This window comes from Oncorhynchus keta, chromosome 2, assembly GCF_023373465.1.
Source record: "Oncorhynchus keta strain PuntledgeMale-10-30-2019 chromosome 2, Oket_V2, whole genome shotgun sequence".
Classification (NCBI taxonomy): Eukaryota; Metazoa; Chordata; class Actinopteri; order Salmoniformes; family Salmonidae; genus Oncorhynchus; species Oncorhynchus keta.
Genome location: NC_068422.1, coordinates 55601338 through 55626390, shown reverse-complemented (window position 1 = coordinate 55626390; position 25053 = coordinate 55601338). Strand labels below are relative to the sequence as shown.

The following is a 25053-nucleotide window of genomic DNA, read 5'->3' as shown; positions in this document are numbered from 1 at the left end:
GTACCTTTGCCATGCCCTGTGTGTGGAGTAACACTACCAAGTAATATTAAAAGTCATCCTTGAGTAGGTAAACACTAACTCCTTGATTGAAAGAGGGGAAATTATGATCCTGTGTTTGGTTTTTTGATGTTAGCGTGCTTTGCCGGCACAGTATTTGACACATTTTGACAGTAGATGGTGCTATTTTGATGTTTTACTGTCAAAATCAGGGTTTGATTTAGATGTGAACAACATTTTTTAAATAAACACTTTATAAATATGTTTATTCAAAATGAAATATATACAGTTTTGCTGTGATTTCATGTACAAAACAATCATAAAAATTGCAATAATTTAATAATAAAAACAAAAGATGGAGTACATTTTACACAAAGTAGCAATGACAGGAGTAAAACTTAAAACATAGTCCAACCAACATAACTTGTTCTTTGTTGATAATGTTGAAACATTTAAAACGGTTTAATTTAATCAGAATCTAGAAAAGTACCATAGCTGCATTAAAACAATGCTGCACTCAAGTGGTCTGGTGAAACCATTTGTGACTGGTGTAGCCTCAGATCGAGTACAGAGTTCAACTCTAACAGACAGTTGGACAATTTTCTGGAACACACTAACCATTTTCCAGTAGTTCACATACCTGTTCTGTAGAAAGATGTGAATATAATGTACCATTTTACTGTAGATGGTGAAAGTGTGATGATTTAGGATATTTACATAGGGTGTCGGTGCACACAAAATGTACACACTCTAAAAATAAACACTAAGATAATGTAAGCAACACTAAAGATTACGCTAACACAGCCATGGAGCATTAAGCGCTTATGCTCATGAACACCTTTGTAATACAATTGGGGCCATATTAGCAACTAGTTTTTTTCCTGGTGAAGAAAGTACAGATATGCACTAATAAGGTCACCTGGTGTCCATATCGGATCCATGCTGTATTCAGCACATTGGAAACAACATTCAAGAGTCAGAATGTAGAGGAGTGTGGATTCAATATGGATAGCAGGCAAATAACAAGATGAAAGGTATCTGTCCACGAACAAGACACGTCAGACTCAACTGAATCTTCTGGGAAGGGGAAAAAACACTAGTTGTGAGCAAATGGTATGGGCATCCTTAATATTGCACAACACTTATATAATTTGCAGAGTAAGGTTTTTGTGCGGGGGGGAGCAATCGCTGTGGATGAACACGGAGGAAAACAAACAGTGAACACTGACATTTCTGCCTCCTTGTCTCATGACTAACCTTATGCTAGGGGAGCATTACGCTGTCACGTGTTAACCTTGACCGCCCACATGAGTTACATTTCAGGCATTCACACCAGCACGAGCCCCCAAGAGTAAATACAGGTAGCAAGGCCGTGTCTTGGACAATGCAGAGCGGGTGGCTACTGATGGGGACTTTTCCAATGTTTACATGGCAAATACGAAAGGTCTCTCAAAAGGGAGACAGTAAATAAAAAGGAGAAGAGATTACGTGAGAAAATGAATATTGTGACTGGAGAAATTCCTTACGAAGACCATTTCAAATGAGCCGATTCAACATTCAAAAGAGGCAAGGGACCATAACATTTTTACAAAAGAATAACAGAGAAAAAGCCATGAGACAAAGTGAGAGAGTAAAAAAAAACACACTTTACACTAGGAAACCAGACTCTAAACTCAAGGTGGTTCTGTGCCGTGTCGCAGAACTAGCGTGTAAGAACGCGTCACATGAATGGGGCACTTATGGATATCCCACCTTTTGGCTGAAATGTCTAATGGAACACTAATCCCTATTTTGCACGCAAGTCTACTCTGCATTGGTCCAAAAAAACACTTCAAGGTTTCACTTTCCAGGTTGGATCTAATTGGTTCAGGAAGCTCTCAAAATGGTATTCATGTTCAGAATTTGACCCCTAAAAAATGCAGTCAAACAAATATCAATCTTAGACATTAAAAGTAAACATGGGTTTCACTTAGTGAAACAAAGAAATGATAAGAAAACAAAGGGAGAGGGAAAATTGCATGCAAACCCACTCAACCTCTTCAAGGACAAGGGCTTGGCTAAGGTGGTCAACATTAATCTGCATTGAAATGGATTTTACACTGCACTCATCAGTTGATGAAATTGTGCAATGAGAGACATTTACGCCAGTATGCAATTAAAGTGGGCCAATCCGCAATTTAAATAGTTGCAAAGCAGTCAACCCCCCACTGTTTTGGAAAAAAGCTGAGGGAGGGGATGTGGAAACGTAACCACTCTTAAATTCATAGGCAGAGCTATGGATACAAGGACGAACCATCCATGATATAACATCGTTTGAACCATGTTTTTGAGGCTAAAGTGTTTGTTTACATTTATAGTTTACAAACACTAGAGTAAAACAAGTTAGTGATGGGGTACGACAGCTGTTATAGTTATATTCTTCAAGAATCAATGAGTATGCACTGTGTACAAAACATGCTCTTTCAATGACAGACTGACAAGGTGAAACCAGGGGAAAACCATGATCCCTTCTTGAAGTCACCTGTTAAATTCACTTCAATCAGCGTAGATGAAGGGGAGGAGACACGTTCAAGAATGATTTTTAAGCCTCGAGACAATTGAGACACGGATTGTGTGTGCCATTCAGAGGATGAATGGGAAAGACAAAATACACTGCTCAAAAAAATAAAGGGAACACTTCAACAACACAATGTAACTCCAAGTCAATCACACTTCTGTGAAATCAAACTGTCCACTAAGGAAGCAACACTGATTGACAATAAATTTCACATGCTGTTGTGCAAATGGAATAGACAACAGGTGGAAATTATAGGCAATTAGCAAGACACCCCCAATAAAGGAGTGGTTCTGCAGGTGGAGACGACAGACCACTTCTCCGTTCCTATGCTTCCTGGCTGATGTTTTGGTCACTTTTGAATGCTGGCGGTGCTTTCACTCTAGTGGTGAAATGAGACGGAGTCTACAACCCACACAAGTGGCTCAGGTAGTGCAGCTCATCCAGGATGGAACATCAATGCGAGCTGTGGCAAGAAGGTTTGCTGTGTCTGTCAGCGTAGTGTCCAGAGCATGGAGGCGCTACCAGGAGACAGGCCAGTACATCAGGAGACGTGGAGGAGGCCGTAGGAGGGCAACAACCCAGCAGCAGGACCGCTACCTCCGCCTTTGTGCAAGGAGGAGCACTGCCAGAGCCCTGCAAAATTACTTCCAGCAGGCCACAAATGTGCATGTGTCTGCTCAAACGGTCAGAAACAGACTCCATGAGGGTGGTATGAGGGCCCGACGTCCACAGGTGGGGGTTATGCTTACAGCCAAACACCGTGCAGGACGTTTGGCATTTGCCAGAGAACACCAAGATTGGAAAATGTGCCACTGGTGCCCTGTGCTCTTCACAGATGAAAGCAGGTTCACACTGAGCACATGTGACAGACGTGACAGTCTGGAGACGCGTGGAGAACGTTCTGCTGCCTGCAACATCCTCCAGCATGACCGGTTTGGCAGTGGGTCGGTCATGCTGGAGGGGTGGCATTTCTTTGTGGGGCCGCACAGCCCTCCATGTGCTTGCCAGAGGTAGCCTGACTGCCATTAGGTACCGAGATGAGATCCTCAGACCCCTTGTGAGACCATATGCTGGTGCGGTTGGCCCTGGGTTCCTCCTAATGCAAGACAATGCTAGACCTCATGTGGCTGGAGTGTGTCAGCAGTTCCTGCCAGAGGAAGGCATTGATGCTATGGACTGGCCCGCCCATTCCCCAGACCTGAAACCAATTGAGCACATCTGGGACATCATGTCTCGCTCCATCCACCAACGCCACGTTGCACCACAGACTGTTCAGGAGTTGGCGGATGTTTTAGTCCACGTCTGGGAGGAGATCCCTCAGGAGACCATCCGCCACCTCATCAGGAGCATGCCCAGGCGTTGTAGGGATGTTTTAAGGACATTACATCAAATTTGGATCAGCCTGTAGTGTGGTTTTCCACTTTAATTTTGAGTGTGACTCCAAATCCAGACCACCATGGGGGTTGATAAATTTGATTTCCATTGATCATTTTTGTGTGATTTTGTTGTTAGCACATTCAACTATGTAAAGAAAAAAATATTTAATACAAATATTTAATTCATTCAGATCTAGGATGTGTTATTTTAGTGTTCCCTTTATTTTTTGAGCAGTGTATTTAAGTGCCTTTGAACTGTGTATGGTAGTAGGTGCCAAGCACACCGGTTTGAGTGTGTCAAGAACTGTAACGCTGCTGGGCTTCAACAGTTTCCCATGTGTATCCAGTCAACTTGACAACTCTGGCAAGCATTGGAGTCAACATGGGCCAGCATCCCTGTGGAACGCTTTCGACACCTTGTAGTGCCCTGACGAATTGAGGCTGTTCTGAGAGCGAAAAGGGGTGCAACTCAAAATTAGGAAGGTGTTCCTAATGTTCTGTACACTCAGTTTATATCAATAATGTATAAGTCCAAAAATGTATGTAGCAACTGTGGATTGCCCCTTTAACAAAAGGGCTGCATTTTCCTTCATTGTATAAATATCCCAAAAAAACACCAATATGGTGAATATAAATCAAAGAAGTAAGGAGCAATCCTCTGAAAAATGTATTCACCCTTGCTATTTCATATTAACATCTCAAATTGATTGAAAAACTCAATCTTGTTTCAAACAAATGTTAGGTCGACCAAATCTTCTGAAAACAGTAGTGAATTAATGTAGGACAACTTTATCTAAGTCTCTCCATTTAGTCTATAACCAGAAGGAGTTAATAAGTTCATAAACTCATTGTTTAATATAGACACATTATTTGATCGTTTGAGGGAAGACTGTTCGTCTTTTTCAATCACTCTGGTGCAATTTTCAAAAGCATCTATTACACTTTAACAATCTTAGCACAAAAATCGAAACATTTAATCAAAATGTCTGTTTCAAAACTAAGTGCATTTACAAACAAATTCACAGTCACTTGTCCACTCCAAGTATCTGCTTTTCATTACTTTTTATATGATTATCTTGTAATTTCTTAATTTAACTATAACCGAATTAACATGCTCAAAACTGAAGACTACTGAAACAAAAGTGTATAGTGCCTAGTTACTACATTGTCCATTATCATCCTTCATCAGCCAGTATTCTTCAATACGATCTATTATTCCTTCAATTCAGCATTTCAAAAAGATCAGTTTTTAAAATTGTGTAATGTATTTTCTGCTATCGGATTAAACGTTGGTTAAAATGACTAAATGGTGAGCCTGTTATTATCTGATGTATTGGTGACTAAGCAAAATGTTCTCATGGTATTTGAGAAAAAATTGCATGAAAGACTCGGAGATGAAAGATGTGTTCAACTCCAATGAAAGGTTTTGAACATAAGACGCGGGCAATATACCACTTACATCTGAAAAAATGCACCAGAGTGATAGACATAAAACCTGTAATGTTCATTTCACAGTCTTTGATATTAACAAAATATTAAAAGATTTCTCCTTCATTAGATCCAAGTTCAACGAGAATGTGGCTATGCCTTAAATTGTAAAAAAATGTTTTTGTCATAGCAATGAAAGGAGGGATTATTCCAAGTTTAGTTCAGTCAAGACCAGTTCAGGTCCTCAGGACTCTGTGTTGTCCTCCTTTGAATATTCCTCCACAAGCTTCTCATAAGAGTGGTCATGTTCTGATCCATCGCTGGTGAACACGGACTCTTCTGATTCAGAGCCCTGCTCCTCTTTGGAGTCAGTCTCCGACTCTACATTTTCGTCGCACGTGGTGATTGACAGCTTGGCTTTAGCATCATCGTCCTCATCCTCCAGGTTGTTGTTGAGGACGTTCTCCTCGTCAATAAAAGTGATGTTCGCATTCTGGAAGATCAGGGACTGGTACTCTTTGGAGTCCCACAGCCGTCGACCACCCATACCGCAACCTCCAACACCGCCCAGGCTGCCACCTCCGCTGTCCTGGTCCACCTCTTTGTCCAGTTGGTTCTCGTACATGCTCTCCTGGTCCCCGTCCAAATCACCCTCACCATGGTCCTCTGTGAGCAGCATCCCGTTCTCCGAGCCCAGGAGGTAGTTCTTGGACTTTGAGAAGGCCACTGTGACGCGGTCACTGAAGCTGTAGCGTCGCTTCTGCCGCGGTGAGCGGTCCAGGCTGAGAATAGTGTTGCCGTTGCAGGTAACTGTGTCGATGCAGCTCTGGGAGCGGTTCGCCTCCTTGGCCTTGTTACTGGCATCATTACCATCACAGTGGTCCCCGCCACCATCTTTCTTGACACCAATTTTTTTGATGAGGTCGTTGTAGCCTTCTTGCTTCTTGGACAGGAAGCTGAAGATGTTGACGTCGTTGGCGGTGGGCGGCAGGTAGAGGGGCTTGTGGCTCTCCTTGTAGTTCCTCAGCTCGTTAAGGGAGAGCTTGCGCCGCTTGCGTCGTTTCTTCAGAGCCTTGTGGGCCTCCACGACCATGCGCACCTTCCAGTTGAAAAACAAGGAGAGCCAGGCCAGACCCAGGTAAATCCACACCTCCACAAAATAACGGTACAGAGTGGGGTAGTCTGCATTTGGATCTACGCCTGAAAAAAGAAAAGCAGGAAGGGAAAGTTTGAGTATGTACAAATGTCAATGTCCAATTTTTCGAAAGAGGTACACTGCCGTTCAAAAGTTTGGGGTTACTTAGAAAGGTGCTATTTTTCTGTCCATTAAAATAAAATAAAATAGATCAGAAATACAGTGTAGACATGGTTAATGTTGTAAATGACTATTGTAGCTGGAAAAGGCAGAATTTTAATGGAATATCTACAGTTGAAGTCGGAAGTTTACAAACACTTAGGTTGGGAGTCATTAAAACTCGTTTTTCAACCACTCCACAAAGTCAGTTAAGACATCTACTTTGTGCATGACACAAGTCATTTTTCCAACAATTGTTTCCAGACAGATTATTTCACTTATAATTCACTGTATCACAATTCCAGTGGGTCAGAAGTTTACATACACTAAGTTGACAGTGCCTTTAAACAGCTTGGAAAATTCCAGAAAATGATGTCATGGCTTAAGAAGCTTCTGATAGGCTAATTTACATAACTTGAGTCAATTGGAGGTGTACCTGTGGATGTATTTCAAGGCCTACCTTCAAACTCAGTGCCTCTTTGCTTGACATAATGGGAAAATCAAAATAAATCAGCCAAGACCATAGAAAGAATTGTAGACCTCCACAAGTCTGGTTCATCCTTGGGAGCAATTTGCAAATGCCTGAAGGTACCAAGTTCATCTGTACAAACAATATTACACAAGTATAAACACCATGGGACCACGCAGACGTCATATCGCTCAGGAAGGAGACACGTTCTGTCTCCTAGAGATGAACGTACTTTGGCTCAAAAAAGTGAAAATCAATCACAGAACAACAGCAAAGGACCTTGTGAAGATGCTGGAGGAAACAGGTACAAAAGTACGTATATCCACAGTAAAACGAGTCCTATGTCGACATAACCTGAAAGGCTGCTCAGCAAGGAAGAAGCCACTGCTCCAAAACCGGCATAAAAAGCAAGACTATGGTTTGCATCTGCACATGGGGACAAACATGGTACTTTTTGGATAAGTGTCCTCTGATCTGATTAAATAAAAATAGAACTGTTTGGCCATAATGACCATCGTTATGTTATCTCAAGACATCAAGCCTGGTTGCAAATAGGTCTTCTAAATGGACAATGACCCCAAGCATACTTCCAAAGTTGTGGCAAAATTGCTTAAGGACAACAAAGTCAAGGTAATGGAGTGGTCATCACAAAGCCCTGACCTCAATCCTATAGAACATTTGTGGGCAGAACTAAAAAAGTGTGTGTGAGCAAGGAGGCCTACAAACCTGACTCAGTTACACCAGCTCTGTCAGGAGGAATGCGCCAAAATTCACCCAACTTATTGTGGGAAGCGTGTGGAAGACTACCCGAGACGTTTGACCCAAGATAAACAATATAAAAGGCAATGCTACCAAATACTAATTGAGTGTACATAAACTTCTGACCCACTGGGAATGTGATGAAAGAAATAAAAGCTGAATAAATAATAAATAATTCTCTCTACTATTATTCTGACATTTCACATTCTTAAAATAAAGTGGTGATCCTAACTGACCTAAGACAGGGAAATTTTACTAGGATTAAATGTCAGGAATTGTGAAAACCTGAGTTTAAATGTATTTGGCTAAGGTGTATGTAAACTTTCGACTTCAACTGTACATAGGCGTACAGAGGCCCATTATCAGCAACCCGCACTCCTGTGTTCCAATGGCACGTTGTGTTAGCTAATCCAAGTTTATCATTTTAAAAGGCTAATTGATCATCAGAAAACCCTTTTTTAATTATGTTTTCATAGCTGAAAACTGTTGTGCTGATTAAAGAAGCAATACAACTGGCCTTATTTAGACTAGTGGAGTATCTGTAGCATCAGCAGTTGTGGGTTCGATTACATGCTCAAAATGGCCAGAAACAAAGACCTTTCTTCTGAAACTCGTCAGTCTATTCTTGTTCTGAGAAATTAAGGCTATTCCATGCAAGAAATTGCCGATCTCGTGCAACGCTTTGTACTACTCCCTTCACAGAACAGAGCAAACAGGCTCTAACCAGAATAGAAAGAGGAGTGGGAGGCCCTGGTGCACAACTGAGCAAGAGGATAAGTACATCAGAGTTTCTAGTTTGAGAAACAGACACCTCACAAGTCCTCAACTGGCAGCTTCATTAAATAGTAACTGCAAAACACCAGTCTCAACGTCTACAGTGATGAGGTGACTCCGGGATGCCGGCCGTCTAGACAGAGTTCCTCAGTCCAGTGTCTGTGTTCTTTTGCCCATCTTAATCTTTTATTGGCCAGTCTGAGATATGGCTTTTTCTTTGCAACTCTGCAACTCTTGTTTGGTAAAAAATCTTTAGCCGAGCAGTCGCAGATAGATATTTTTTTATGGCACGTAAACACCAGTCTGATTTGCATCCGTCTCAGTGGACTAATCCATTGAGGAGGTCCAATAAGAAGTGAAATGAGCTAAGATCTAGAAGGCACATCTCTCTCAGGAATGCGCACTCTCCCACCATTTCATGCACATTCATTGTTTCATAAATTGTGTGAATCGTTTTCCCTTTACATGTTTGTCAATCAATTCCCCATTACATACTGTATATCACCAGTAGCAGCTTACATTGACCATTAATTCCGCTAATAAACTACAATGTTTGTTTGGTTACCGTAAATTCTGTTAATGCATTCCATATAGTAATAGTAGTCAATTACCGTTCTCATATTATCGGGACACTTTTGCAGAGCTCACAACATATGCTACACTTGAGAAACAAATGTTGCTTTATTTCATTCAATTTTCAGAGTTGTCAATTTATTCATTGTGTTTTGTTTGGAGCGCTCCTGTCAATGTTAAGGATACACACCTGATTACGCATATAGAAGTAGTTCTAAATTGAGCAGCTGCTGAAAAATGAGCTCCCGTATATATTGAGATTTAAATGTTTTTTTAGAGTGAAGTAGATCGAAAAAAATCAAGAGAAAACTGCAAGACTCAATAGAAGACAAAACAAGGAACAAACCAAAAAAGACAGGCTTTTGAAAAAGTAACTATTTTTCATAAAATTGTACAGTTATCTTAGCTAGCTGAATTGCTAGCAGAATTGTTTACTTGTTGCTAAGCAGTTGCGAGGGACTCTCCTGGAAGAAGCTAGCTAGCTTACAAAGAATAACAACAAAAAATATCTAGTTAACAGAAGAAAGGAAGACAAAATAAGGACAAAAGAAAGACAGAAGAAAAAGGAAAAGAAAGAGGACAACAAAGTGAAACAGTCAGCACTTCTATTGCAACTTCGTATTTCGTCGTCCTAACGTAGTCTACACTGCTATCTGCCCAGCAGCTAGCCAGCTAGCAAACGTCCACCGTCTACCGAATAGCAGCACTGTAGAAACTATTACACTCAACTGAACGACTTGATTAGTGTAGTGTTAGCTAGCTACATAGTTGTCTTTGCTGTCTTCGTATCCAAGATAATTGTGTAGTTTAGAGCGTGTAGTCTTAGAGTGATTATCTTAATTTACCGAGGTTAGCTAGCCAGCTATTTGTCGTCCTTAACGTAGGAGACACTGCTAGCTAGCCAACAGCTAGCCAACGTCTACTGAATAGAACTTCCGCACTCAACAACCCGGTCGCATTCCGCTTCGCTCCACCGTTAGTATCACATTTTCATTTCATTTCATTACAGCACAACGGTTTGATTTGTTTGATCGTAGCTAGCTACATAGCTAGCTACATAGCCGTCTGTGTATCAAAGATAATTGTGTAGTCTAGAGCGATTTTCTAGGTTAGCTAGCCAGCTATTGTCATTCTTTTAACGCAACGTAACATAATCAACACTGCTAGCTAGCCAGCTAGCCCCCGAATAGCAGCACTGTAGAAACTATTACACTCAACGGAACGACTTGATTAGTGTAGTGTCAACAACGCAGCCATTGCCAGCTAGCCTACAAAGTCAACAACGCAGCCACTGCCAGCTAGCCTACTTCAGCGGTACTGTATCATTTTAATCATTTTAGTCAATAAGATTCTTGCTGCGTAAGCTTAACTTTCTGAACATTCGAGACGTGTAGTCCACTTGTCATTCCAATCTCCTTGCATTAGCGTAGCCTCTTCTGTAGCCTGTCAACTATGTGTCTGTCTATCCCTGTTCTCTCCTCTCTGCACAGACCATACAAACGCTCCACACCGCGTGGCCGCGGCCACCTAATCTGGTGGTCCCAGCGCGCACGACCCACGTGGAGTTCCAGGTCTCCGGTAGCCTCTGGAACTGCCGATCTGCGGCCAACAAGGCAGAGTTCATCTCAGCCTATGCCTCCCTCCAGTCCCTCGACTTCTTGGCACTGACGGAAACATGGATCACCACAGATAACACTGCTACTCCTACTGCTCTCTCTTCGTCCGCCCACGTGTTCTCGCACACCCCGAGAGCTTCTGGTCAGCGGGGTGGTGGCACCGGGATCCTCATCTCTCCCAAGTGGTCATTCTCTCTTTCTCCCCTTACCCATCTGTCTATCGCCTCCTTTGAATTTCATGCTGTCACAGTTACCAGCCCTTTCAAGCTTAACATCCTTATCATTTATCGCCCTCCAGGTCCCCTCGGAGAGTTCATCAATGAGCTTGATGCCTTGATAAGCTCCTTTCCTGAGGACGGCTCACCTCTCACAGTTCTGGGCGACTTTAACCTCCCCACGTCTACCTTTGACTCATTCCTCTCTGCCTCCTTCTTTCCACTCCTCTCCTCTTTTGACCTCACCCTCTCACCTTCCCCCCCTACTCACAAGGCAGGCAATACGCTCGACCTCATCTTTAATAGATGCTTTTCTTCCACTAACCTCATTGCAACTCCCCTCCAAGTCTCCGACCACTACCTTGTATCCTTTTCCCTCTCGCTCTCATCCAACACTTCCCACACTGCCCCTACTCGGATGGTATCGCGCCGTCCCAACCTTCGCTCTCTCTCCCCCGCTACTCTCTCCTCTTCCATCCTATCATCTCTTCCCTCTGCTCAAACTTTCTCCAACCTATCTCCTGATTCTGCCTCCTCAACCCTCCTCTCCTCCCTTTCTGCATCCTTTGACTCTGTATGTCCCCTATCCTCCAGGCCGTCTCGGTCCTCCCCTCCCGCTCCGTGGCTCGACGACTCATTGCGAGCTCACAGAACAGGGTTCCGGGCAGCCGAGCGGAAATGGAGGAAAACTTCGCCTCCCTGCGGACCTGGCATCCTTTCACTCCCTCCTCTCTACATTTTCCTCCTCTGTCTCTGCTGCTAAAGCCACTTTCTACCACTCTAAATTCCAAGCATCTGCCTCTAACCCTAGGAAGCTCTTTGCCACCTTCTCCTCCCTCCTGAATCCTCCTCCCCCTCCCCCTCCTCCCTCTCTGCAGATGACTTCGTCAACCATTTTGAAAAGAAGGTCGATGACATCCGATCCTCGTTTGCTAAGTCAAACGACACCGCTGGTCCTGCTCACACTGCCCTACCCTGTGCTCTGACCTCTTTCTCCCCTCTCTCTCCAGATGAAATCTCGCATCTTGTGACGGCCGGCCGCCCAACAACCTGCCCGCTTGACCCTATCCCCTCCTCTCTTCTCCAGACCATTTCCGGAGACCTTCTCCCTTACCTCACCTCACCATCAACTCATCCCTGACCACTGGCTACGTCCCTTCCGTCTTCAAGAGAGCGAGAGTTGCACCCCTTCTGAAAAAACCTACACTCGATCCCTCCGATGTCAACAACTACAGACCAGTATCCCTTCTTTCTTTTCTCTCCAAAACTCTTGAACGTGCCGTCCTTGGCCAGCTCTCCCGCTATCTCTCTCAGAATGACCTTCTTGATCCAAATCAGTCAGGTTTCAAGACTAGTCATTCAACTGAGACTGCTCTTCTCTGTATCACGGAGGCGCTCCGCACTGCTAAAGCTAACTCTCTCTCCTCTGCTCTCATCCTTCTAGACCTATCGGATGCCTTCGATACTGTGAACCATCAGATCCTCCTCTCCACCCTCTCCGAGTTGGGCATCTCCGGCGCGGCCCACGCTTGGATTGCGTCCTACCTGACAGGTCGCTCCTACCAGGTGGCGTGGCGAGAATCTGTCTCCTCACCACGCGCTCTCACCACTGGTGTCCCCAGGGCTCTGTTCTAGGCCCTCTCCTATTCTCGCTATACACCAAGTCACTTGGCTCTGTCATAACCTCACATGGTCTCTCCTATCATTGCTATGCAAACGACACACAATTAATCTTCTCCTTTCCCCCTTCTGATGACCAGGTGGCGAATCGCATCTCTGCATGTCTGGCAGACATATCAGTGTGGATGACGGATCACCACCTCAAGCGGAACCTCGGCAAGACGGAGCTGCTCTTCCTCCCGGGAAGGACTGCCCGTTCCATGATCTCGCCATCACGGTTGACAACTCCATTGTGTCCTCCTCCCAGAGCGCTAAGAACCTTGGCGTGATCCTGGACAACACCCTGTCGTTCTCAACTAACATCAAGGCGGTGGCCCGTTCCTGTAGGTTCATGCTCTACAACATCCGCAGAGTACGACCCTGCCTCACACAGGAAGCGGCGCAGGTCCTAATCCAGGCACTTGTCATCTCCCGTCTGGATTACTGCAACTCGCTGTTGGCTGGGCTCCCTGCCTGTGCCATTAAACCCCTACAACTCATCCAGAACGCCGCAGCCCGTCTGGTGTTCAACCTTCCCAAGTTCTCTCACGTCACCCCGCTCCTCCGCTCTCTCCACTGGCTTCCAGTTGAAGCTCACATCCGCTACAAGACCATGATGCTTGCCTACGGAGCTGTGAGGGGAACGGCACCTCAGTACCTCCAGGCTCTGATCAGGCCCTACACCCAAACAAGGGCACTGCGTTCATCCACCTCTGGCCTGCTCGCCTCCCTACCACTGAGGAAGTACAGTTCCCGCTCAGCCCAGTCAAAACTGTTCGCTGCTCTGGCCCCCAATGGTGGAACAAACTCCCTTACGACGCCAGGACAGCGGAGTCAATCACCACCTTCCGGAGACACCTGAAACCCCACCTCTTAAAGGAATACCTAGGATAGGATAAAGTAATCCTTCTCACCCCCCCCCTTAAAAGATTTAGATGCACTATTGTAAAGTGGCTGTTCCACTGGATGTCATAAGGTGAATGCACCAATTTGTAAGTCGCTCTGGATAAGAGCGTCTGCTAAATGACTTAAATGTAAATGTAAAAGTAGGCATAGGCTACCTGGCCTGCGCGCAAGTGTCTTAACTTGAGCTTCGAAGTAATTTTCTCTTCACTTCAAAACAGGAAGTAAATGAAGTATGTTTTTAGAATCCATTGCGAATGACAATAGCTTTTCAATGTATTAAAAACATATTTCCAGCTCTCTCCCTTTCGATAACCACTCGGCATGAAAGGGAAAAATGTAATGCTCTGATCGTGTGGAAACTTCATAAAACACCTGATTACTTTTAATCCCTTGCAGAAATAGCCTAAAGTTTTGTCTGTCCGGAGCAAACTGGCGCAAGAAACTCTGAGAGTCCAGAATATTTTATACAATGTTGCAAATCTGGCGGACACAGTTGATACAATGTTTAAAGTTTGTTACAGACAGGAAATGTGAAGCCAATGGGATTTTACAGGATTTTTATTTTTAATCATCATATTTTCTGTTTTTATTTCTTGGCTTTATGTAGGCAAGTTTTTACATAGTTGGCAATGGCAATAGAAGTTACTTTTATATTTGTATAATTTTAATTTAGATAGCATTTAAATTAACCACATTACTTTTTGAGATCAAAATTAAATGAAACTGTTCCACGAAAATGTGCATATAAAAATCAGAACCGGCCCTTTCCCGTTTCAGCAAGACAATGTTCCTGTGTTCCTGTCCATACAGAAATAGGTGTCGAGATCGGTGTCGATGAACTGACTGGCCTCCACAAAGCCCTGACCTCAACCCCATCGAACACCTTTGGGATGAATTGGAACGATGACCGCGACCTAATCACCCAACATCAGTGCCCGACCTCACTAATGCTCGTGGCTGAATGGAAGTAAGTCCCCGCAGCAATGTTCCAACATCTAGTGGAAAGCCTTCTCAGAAGAGTGGAGGCTGTTATAGCAGCAAAGGAGATAGCAACACTAGATTAATGGCCATGATTTTGGAATGAGATGTTTGACGTGCAGGTGTATAATTGGTTTTATTGAAACACATAGGGTGTGTCTATATATGGAAAAAAAACATGTTTAAAAATGTAGACCAATTGATTGGTCGAAAGAAAATACATTTTTTTGGGCGGGACAGTCCAAATGCGAGTAAACGGCTCACTTTCCATGAAATCCTCCTCTATGTGGAAACAGCAAGAATTATTTGAAATGGTCTGTTTGAGATACAAGTTTGGGTTGGGGTTTAAGTGTTTTCTCTCCCATTTATGCTTTCGCCACAAATACGAGTATAGGACGTCAACAACATTATTTTTTGTATGTATTAACAGAATATAAACCTTTAAAAGTGAGATTATCACTTCACAGTTTTATTAAGCACATTTCTGAGGAAGTGGGAACATTGTTGCATGAGAACTACTTTACCATATTGGGTAAAAAGGTATGTTGAAAATAAAAAGTACCTTACAAAATACAAGTTGGCAAAAAAAATATCACTTGCAAAGTGTAAGGACAAATATCCATAAACATGCAAAAAGCTTGATAATGCAAGGGGAGGATGAGCTTACCTGCTACAAGGTCACCAAAGCCAATCGTGGTCAAGGTGACAAAGGAAAAGTACAAGCCCTCCACATAGGTCCAACCCTCTTGAGACATAAATACAAATGGGGGGATGACCAGATGGACCAGTACACCCCAAAGGACAAAGATGGCTGTGCAAGTGAACTGGGCCTTTCGCTGAAAAACAAAAAATAATGCAAAAACCGATGAAGTGAGTCAAATGCAGTGGAATGCAAAGAAACACATTCACTTATTTCCCTCGGATCATTTTAACTTAGACAAAGACAAATTAGCCATGTTAGATGAAAAAAATATTTACAAGACAAAAAGTATCTTTCTTACCAGTGAAACCCCTCTCTTGGTAAGGTACTGACCCAGGTGCTTGGCCCTGCCTCCAAAGAACTTCCCCAGCTCACTGATCCAGGTAAGACAGAGTGGCACCCCGAAGAGCCCATAGAAGATGCAGAACACCCGTCCTGCTGACGTTTTGGGGGCAATGTTGCCATAACCTGTCAGAGCAAGAAAGGATAGGAAGGGGTTGATAGTAGTATTCAAATCAACATCATTCAAACCTTAACACTTAACCACAGTTTATAAAATATTTTTCAGTGATGAGAAATGATAGAGACTTGGCAAGGCTGAATAAACATGTAAAATCATTCAGAGTACCAAAACAAGATAAATTACTCTGCTGACAAACTAAATCAACAATAAAGACCAGTTCTTTAATCTGGCTTTTCTTTACCCGATCCCATTTGATCTGTACAGTACATTTCGATTATACAGACATGGACTAAAAGGGCAAGCAGTACACCCTAAATGAGAGTTTATCCCATTAGAGTAAAGTTAAGCAGATCATTACTGAAAGATTTTGAAATAAGATCCACATATGCTAAATAAATTATGGAATATATTCCTGTCTTGTTGCATCAGTTACGATATTCCCTTTTCTCCTGACTATAAACCACAATTACATAAGCTCCATGTGACACTCTCAGGACAGTTTGCCTACCTATAGTTGTGATGACAGTAGCAGCAAAGATGACAGCATTGGGCCAGTTCCAGTTGTTGAAAGTCTTGCTGCCAGTGATGGTGACACCTTGTCCGGCAGCATCCGACACCACCTGGGCACAATAACAGCAGTGTGGCAGTTAGTGAATTGAAAGCAACACTGGACACATGTAATTTCTCTTGCTATAAATAGGCCCATTTCCCATACCACATCCTTCCTGTGAGCCGTTGATTTTATCTCCAGATGTACTGATGATCCAATGATCAAAGCGCCACCGCTGCGACCTGTATGCTCTAGTCGGCTGGCACTCGCTACATACTCGTCGCCAGACCCACTGGCTCCAGGTCATCTATAATTCTATGCTAGGTGAAGCTCCACCTTTTCTCAGCTCACTGGTCACGATAACAACACCCTCTAGTAGCACGCGCTCCAGCAGGTATATCTAACTGGTCATCCCCAAAGCCAACACCTCCTTTAGTTGCCTTTCCTTCCAGTTCTCTGTTGCCAGTGACTGGAACGAATTGCAAAAATCGCTGAAGCTGGAGACATACATTGCCCTCACTGACTTTAAACATCAGCTATCTGAGCAGCTAACCGATCGCTGCAGCTGTACATAGTCCATCTGTAAATAGCCCACCCAATCTACCTACCTCATCCCCATATTGTTTTTATTTACTTTGCTGCTCTTTTGCACACCAGTATTACTACTTACACACCATAATCTGCTCATCTATCACTCGTGTCAATCTGCTAAATTGTAATTACTTTGCTACTATGGCATATTTATTGCCTTACCTCCTCATGCCATTTGCACACACTGTATATAGACTTTCTTTTTTTCCCTATTGTGTTACGCTTGTTTATTCCATGTGTAACTCTGTGTTGTTGTTTCTGTTGCGCTGCTTTGCTTTATCTTGGCCAGGTTGCAGTTGTAAATGAGAACTTGTTCTCAACTAGCCTAAATGTTAAATAAAGGCAAAAAAAAATTCATGTAAAAACAATTGCACTCAAGGACACTAGAGGCCAATTCCTAACCTGAAGGGTTTACAATTTTAAAAAAACACTGCATATGCTGGTGGAGGTAGCTGGTAGCAAGTTTTAAGTTCCTCGGCATACACATCACAGACAAACTGAATTGGTCCACTCACACTGACAGCGTCGTGAAGAAGGCGCAGCAGCGCCTCTTCAACCTCAGGAGGCTGAAGAAATTTGGCTTGTCACCAAAAGCACTCACAAACTTCTACAGATGCACAATCGAGAGCATCCTGGCGGGCTGTATCACCGCCTGGTACGGCAACTGCTCCGCCCTCAACCGTAAAGGCTCTCCAGAGGGTAGTGAGGTCTGCACAACGCATCACCGGGGGCAAACTACCTGCCCTCCGGGACACCTACACCACCCGATGTTACAGGAAGGCCATAAAGATCATCAAGGACATCAACCACCCGAGCCACTGCCTGTTCACCCCTCTATCATCCAGAAGGCGAGGTCAGTACAGGTGCATCAAAGCTGGGACCGAGAGACTGAAAAACAGCTTCTATCTCAAGGCCATCAGACTGTTAAACAGCCACCACTAGCATTGAGTGGCTGCTGCCAACACACTGTCATTGACACTGACCCAACTCCAGCCACTTTAATAATGGGAATTGATGGGAAATGATGTAAATATATCACGAGCCACTTTAAACAATGCTACCTTATATAATGTTACTTACCCTACATTATTCATCTCATATGCATACGTATGTACTGTACTCTATATCATCGACTGCATCCTTATGTAATACATGTATCACTAGCCACTTTAACTATGCCACTTTGTTTAATTTGTCTACATACTCATCTCATATGTATATACTGTACTCGATACCATCTACTGTATGCTGCCCTGTACCATCACTCATTGGATAAAAGCGTCTGCTAAATGGCATATATTACTCATTCATATATCCTATGTACATATTCTTTATCCCCTTACACTGTGTATAAGACAGTAGTTTTGGAATTGTTAGTTAGATTACTTGTTGGTTATCACTGCATTGTCGGAACTAGAAGCACAAGCATTTCGCTACACTCGCATTAACATCTGCTAACCATGTGTATGTGACAAATAAAATTTGATTTGATTTGAATTGTTTACGAATTTGGCAGTATGTCCAACTGGCCTCACAACCCCAGACCACATGTAACGACGCCAGCACAGGACCTCCACATCCGGCTTCTTCACCTGCAAGACCAGTCACCCGGACAGCTGATGAAACTGAAGAGTATTTCTGTCTGTAATATAGCCCTTTTGTGGGGATAAATTCATTCTATTGGCTGGGCCTTGCTCCCCAGTGGGTGGGCCAGTCTCCCAAGGGGGTGGGCCTATGCCCTCCCAGTCCCACCCATGGCTGTGTCCCTGCCCATTCATGTGGAATTCCTAGATTAGGGCCTAATTGATTTATTGAAATTGAACGATTTCCCTATATGAACTGTACCTCAGTAAAATTGTTGAAATTGTTTGTATTTTTGTTCAGTATAAATGGTCCAGCATGTTGTTTCCTCTCGTGGAGCAGGGTACATATTGGTGATATTTTGTAAAAATGTTGTAAAAACTCCCACCACAATAAAAGACTGCTCCGGTGAGAAGACTCTTGCTGGCTAATGTTCTTGCACAGTTCGTTGAGTGCTTGCTTGATGTTTTCTTGAGGTGGTATTGTACAGAGCTGTGATAACTCACGTGAATTCACTCAGCATTTAGAAGGGTTGGTATTTTAGCATCAGAAACTCCAGGTCGGGTGTACAGGAGCTCATGGACGTTTTACACTTTGGTACACCAGGAATTGTTGATGAAGAAGCCCCCCCCTGCTACTCTTACAAGAAGCCGCCGTTCGATCCATAAGGAAAATGGAAAAGCCATTTGGTTGAATAGCAGAGTCGCATGTATTGTCCGTAAGCCATGTCCTGTAAAAACAACGACACAGCATTACCTGATGTCCAGCTGCAATTGAAGCCTTGCTCTGAGTTCAAAGTTTATTTTCCAGCGATTGGACATTAGCCATCAGGATACTAGGAAGAGGAGGCTGTAGCCAGTCTTTCAGCATAGTTTGGAGTCACCCTTTCCTTCGTCTCAGGCATTGCCTTCAGTTATCTAGATCAGCAGCAACAAGTAAGCCTGCTGTGTGGGGAACAAAGGAGCTTATGTAGTATTCCAGTTCTGGGAGGCTGAGAGTGTGTAGCTTCTGATTTATGACACAGAAGTAATTGTCATCGTAGGAAATTGGACAAACATTCTGAGCAAACAAAGTAATAATTAATGCAAAAGTAGCCATAAAAAAGGTTGAGTAGGAACGGGCAAGACGGGCACCCTCCTAAGCACCACCATCTTATAACTTTAATTACAGAATCCATCAAGCTATGTGTGTGCTTGAGCAGCCACAAGGAAAAGCCAAAGAAGCCCATTCCCCCAGGCATGAGCGTACATCCTTCGGCAATAACTTCTAAACTGGGATGGGGCAATGCATTCCCACACACCAAAGCTCTTTAGATTCATCCAAATGTGCTCGAGGGCAAAATATGCTTGAGCTCAAAAGTGCTGGCAGAGCAGCAGATGAGGGCTCTCTCTAATAACGGGCCTGCGACAGTTCAGCTCTGTAATTAGTCAAGCACTAGAGGAGCAAATTCCTTTGCCTGCTGAATCAACAGTCATTCTTTGTCTTCATCAGGCCCCATGACAAGAGAATTGATGGACTTGGTAAAAAAGGGACACAGAGGACCGATGCTCGGCCGAAAGCAGTAGGTGGCCATCCTATCGCTTGCTGTCGCCACAATGTGTTATAGGGACCACTTGCACGTAGAATCGGAAAATCAGTTGGTGCTTCGTTTTCACACCCTTGTGCCAAATCAGAGTGCTAGAGAGCTTTCCCCCAATGAAAACAAGTGTTTGGCTGTTATATGGGCAGACAAACCAGTTAAAGGCACTGAGTAGCAGTTATTTTGGTAATTTTTTGGCTTGATGAGTTTTGAGTAATGTTCAAACAGATGGAAAAGGGGTCAAGTTAGACCTATCATTTAGACAGTGTTTTTACTGATATACATTATGTTTATGACTTATTAGATGATTAAAACTCATCATTACATTACCAAATCGGTAACAAAATGTCAAAATGATTACTTACATGTTACACACTTCTACAAAAAGAACAGAGAAGGTCTTCACCATACAGTGTCATGTCCCTAAGTATTTAGGGTCCTTCCAACACCGGTTTCTGACAATAGAGCACATTTTCATTTTGCAGAGGCTATCCCTGAGGCTACACTTAGATTGGGTGTCTGTGTGTGTACGCATGACAAAGGCCTACATGTTGTTGTTTTTGTTCCGTTGTTTTTGCTGTTGACAAAAGTCTAGGACTTTTCTCCCCCCATGTAAAAAAAAAAAATATTGGTTAAATAAACAGGAGTTTTTATAATCATTCTGTTACTAAACTGCATCTGCACAGTTTAAGTAAATGTGGTATTGTCATTTTTGTGTGGAAATTGTTAAGAAGTCATTCTTTTGCATAGAGTTACATGGTTTGTTAAACTTTGCAGTCACTGTTTATTGTTTGGGATACATTTGAAAGTGAAACATCTGTCTCAATAGATTTCTGTTGACGTGGAATTGCCCTTCTTATTAAGTGGGGAAATGATGAGGTGGTGAGCAATTAAGCAATTTTGATCATCTGCAATGTAAACTTATTCCTGCACTTCTTGAAAGGAATTTAACCCCCAACCCAAGATAAAGTTTTTAGTTGTCATTCCTGAATGTGTTTTTTTGTTGTATTTTTTCAGGAGTGGATTATCTTAAATGGCAGTGTTGGGTCTATCAGACTACCGACCGTGAGAAAGGAACACCTGCCGACAGCAGCTGAAAGTATTTTAAACTAATGGAAACAAGTCAAATATTGTGAGTCGAGGGCTGCACATAAACAGGAACTGAAACTAGCCATTTCATTAGGAAATTCTGCTTCGCTCCAGACATTTTGCTCAGAAAAAGAAGAATTGAAAGGCCTGCTAGTGTAAAGTAAACACAAAGGGTATAGATTGTGTCCGCCATCTCTTCTCCAAGAAACTGTTCCTCTCTCTGAAAGTAGTTGCTTAGAAAGGCAAAGTAAAAGATTCATAATCCTCCAAAACAAATGTCAATGCATTACAGTGAACCCTTTGGAGATCAGCTTGTAATATTTACCCCAGGATGTTATTTCACCCCCCCCCCCACCATGACACGGGATAAACAGCTGCTTTTTGTGGCTGTATTATAGATATGTTTGGGGTTGCGAAGATGACTATGTCTGTATATCCATATCTGTGGCCTGATCTGGTCAGTACTCTTGTGCTTTAACCCAAATACTTGCAGGGCATCTAGAAACTGATAAAAACCATATACCGCTTGAGGAAAAGTACTTAAGTACGGAGAGTCAGAGAAAAATGCTGACTCGGAGGAAAAGGCACAGAAGAATTGTGAGGGCATAACGACAGCTGTTCCCATCTCAAGCTGAAGAGCAGCCAAAAATAAGTTTATGATTTAATGGTCGATTACAGAGCAAATTGAAAAGCAGTTGCAAGGTTGTGGGAGTGAACCTAGAGAGCCTGCTCCATTTCTTCATCCTATTGTAAGACTAGGGTTTACTTTTGAAAAGCTACAGATATCCAATGGTAGGCTGGCTGACAAACACTACCCTAAGTTGGGCTGTGTCATGATTCTCCACACTTCTAAAGTGTGCATTAGTTATGAATTTAAAAGCATTGGATTTGGTGTATAGATTGGTGTAAGTATTGGCTGTGGGGAGCCTCCATGGTTACTCAAATCCATGAGAGTGCACACTAAGGGAGAGTGAATAATTGCGATCAAATCAAATGTTATTTGTCACATGTGCTGAATACAACAGGTGTAGACCTCACTGTGAAATGCTTACTTACAGGCCCTTATCCAACAATGCAACTAAGAAAACGTGTTAAGTAAAAAAATAATTAAAGATCAGCAGAAAAATAACAGTAGCAAGGCTATACACAGGATGCAGCCTTTGTTTCGCTGCACTAACGTGGAAGGTCAATGGAAGGTCAGCTCTCGCTCAGCAAAGAGGGCAGGAGTCACCCTTTGAGGCCATAAACCCAGAGCTATGTGTGATTCACTGTGGCCAGTGGTGCGAGACCTGCTCTGTAGGAAGCTGTAAAGTAGGATAGCACATTTTACAGCCATAGGGAAGGATAGGGAATACGTATAACATTTCTGCAATACCTTTGAGTTTGCTAGCTTGAACAATGGGTCTGTCTGTAAAATGGATTTATGTAACCATAACAAATAGATGGTGACAGAAACATAATTACACCTTATTTTAAAATGGGTAAATGTTCTACAACACCCTACGTTCATGCCGGAACAGTTGCAAAAGAAAATGGAATCTTAATCTGTCAAAAAATTGACCAACACAATTACACAATTAATTACAGAGCTCATCTGTAAAACAGACCTTGTCAAAATAACCTAAACTGCTGTGTGAGGTGAAATGGTAGCCACACACACAACCTACACACCTCATCTTTAGTTAACATGAGCAAGTAAACTTTGGGCCTGACTGACTTTTCACAAGAGATTTCTTGTTCCTACAAATATTTTGAAAAGGTAAAGTAGAATCAAATAGATTTCAAGATGGTGTAGCAGTTCAGACGTCTTTGTCTTTCGTGTCCTGTGTATATATTTTTTTTATATTTGCATTTATATTTTTAACCTCAGTTTCAACATACCTCACCCAATGCGGTATAGATCTGCTATTTTCTATACTTTAGAACTAGAACCCCCAACAGAAGCTAGCCAGCTAACTAACTACTAGCTAGTAGTCAGTTAGCCACTGCTAGCGGTCATCAGCTAACCTTAGCCCGGTCAACTCCTGCCAGTCTGCACAGCGTGATTCAACCCAGAGCATACCGGACTGCTTTTTCGCCACATCTCCGGTTTCCTACCGCAAGCTCTGAACCTTTTCACCTGGACCATCACACCTAACTAGCTGCTATCCGAGTGGCTACCCCCTGGCTAACGTCTCTGTCCCGAAGCAAGCACAAGTGAGCCTGGAACTAGCCTCATGCTAAGTCCATCTCCCAGCTAGCTGAAGAGGCCCATTCAGCCACTCCTTGGGCTACAATACATATTTTGCCAATTTGCCTGGACCCCTTTTACTGCCGACACGGAGCTCAGCCGATTCCATAACGACTGGTCTACCGATATAATCTGCCCAAGGGGTTTCAACTAGAGGTCGACCGATTAATCGGAATGGACGATTAATTAGGGCCGATTTCAAGTTTTCATAACAATCGTAAATCGTTATTTTTGGGTGCTGATTTGCCGATGTTTTAAAATTATTTTTATACCTTTATTTAACTAGGTAAGTCAGTTAAGAACACATTCTTATTTTCAATGACGGCCTAGGAACGGTGGGTTAACTGCCTCGTTCAGGGGCAGAACGACAGATTTTCACCTTGTCAGCTCGGGGCATCTAATCTTGCAACCTTACAGTTAACTAGTCCAACGCAATAATGACCTGCCTCTCTCTCGTTGCACTCCACAAGGACTGTTACGCAATGCAGTAAGCCAAGGTAAGTTGCTAGCTAGCATTAAACTTGTCTTATAAAAAACAATCAATTATAAATCACTAGTTAACTACACATGGTTGATGATATTACTAGATATTATCTAGCGTGTCCTGCGTTGCGTATAATCTGATTGAGCATACAAGCATCTTAAGTATCTGACTGAGCGGTGGTAGGAAGAAGCAGGCGCGTAAACATTCATTCAAACAGCACATTTGTGCATTTTGCCAGCAGCTCTTCATTATGTGTCAAGCATTGCGTTGTTTATGACTTCAAGCCTATCAACTCCCGAGATGAGGCTGGTGTAACCGAAGTGAAATGGCTGGCTTGTTAGCGCGCACTAATAGCGTTTCAAACGTCACTCGCTCTGAGCCTTCTAGTAGTTGTTCCCCTTGCTCTGCATGGGTAACGCTGCTTCGATGGTGGCTGTTGTCGTTGTGTTGCTGGTTTGAGCCCAGGGAGGAGCGAGGAGAGGGACGGTTACACTGGCAATACTAAAGTGCCTATAAGAAGTGCCTATAAGAACATCACCATATTCTTATCGGCAGACTCAGTAGCCTCGGTTTTTCGGATGACTGCCTTGCCTGGTTCACCAATTACTTTGCAGACAGAGTTCAGTGTGTCAAATCGGAGGGCATGCTGTCCGGTCCTCTGGAAGTCTCTATGGGGGTGCCACAGGGTTCAATCCTCGGGCCGACTCTTTTATCTGTATACATCAATGATGTTGCTCTTGCTGCGGGCGATTCCCTGATCCACCTCTACGCAGACGACACCATTCTATATACTTCCGGCCCGTCCTTGGACACTGTGCCATCTAACCTCCAAACGAGCTTCAATGCCATACAACACTCCTTCCGTGGCCTCCAACTGCTCTTAAACGCTAGTAAAACCAAATGCATGCTTTTCAACCGTTCGCTGCCTGCACCCGCACGCCTGACCAGCATCACCACCCTGGATGGTTCCAACCTTGAATATGTGGACATCTATAAGTACCTAGGTGTCTGGCTAGACTGTAAACTCTCCTTCCAGACTCATATCAATCATCTCCAATCGAAAATCAAATCAAGAGTCGGCTTTCTATTCCTCAACAAAGCCTCCTTCACTCACGCCGCCAAACTTACCCTAGTAAAACTGACTATCCTACCGATCCTCGACTTCGGCGATGTCATCTACAAAAT

General features: G+C 43.2%; 1 protein-coding gene and 1 long non-coding RNA gene across 2 annotated transcripts in view; both read right to left on the bottom strand.

The window, feature by feature from the left end:
• Positions 1-246: 246 nt before the first annotated feature.
• The window catches only part of LOC127911696 (uncharacterized), a 72497-nt gene continuing 47690 nt past the window's right edge, over positions 247-25053 (bottom strand). The window contains exon 2 of the long non-coding RNA XR_008078921.1: positions 247-3752. This is a non-coding gene — a long non-coding RNA (uncharacterized LOC127911696). The remainder of the gene's footprint in view (positions 3753-25053) is intronic.
• Positions 247-25053, bottom strand: part of kcnk5a (potassium channel, subfamily K, member 5a) — a 68670-nt gene continuing 43863 nt past the window's right edge. The window contains exons 2-5 of the mRNA XM_035800826.2: positions 16273-16384; positions 15603-15769; positions 15269-15437; positions 247-6558 (exon numbers count right to left, since the gene is read on the bottom strand). Coding sequence (XP_035656719.1) covers positions 5603-6558; positions 15269-15437; positions 15603-15769; positions 16273-16384 — 1404 coding nt within the window. The 3' untranslated portion in view covers positions 247-5602. The remainder of the gene's footprint in view (positions 6559-15268; positions 15438-15602; positions 15770-16272; positions 16385-25053) is intronic.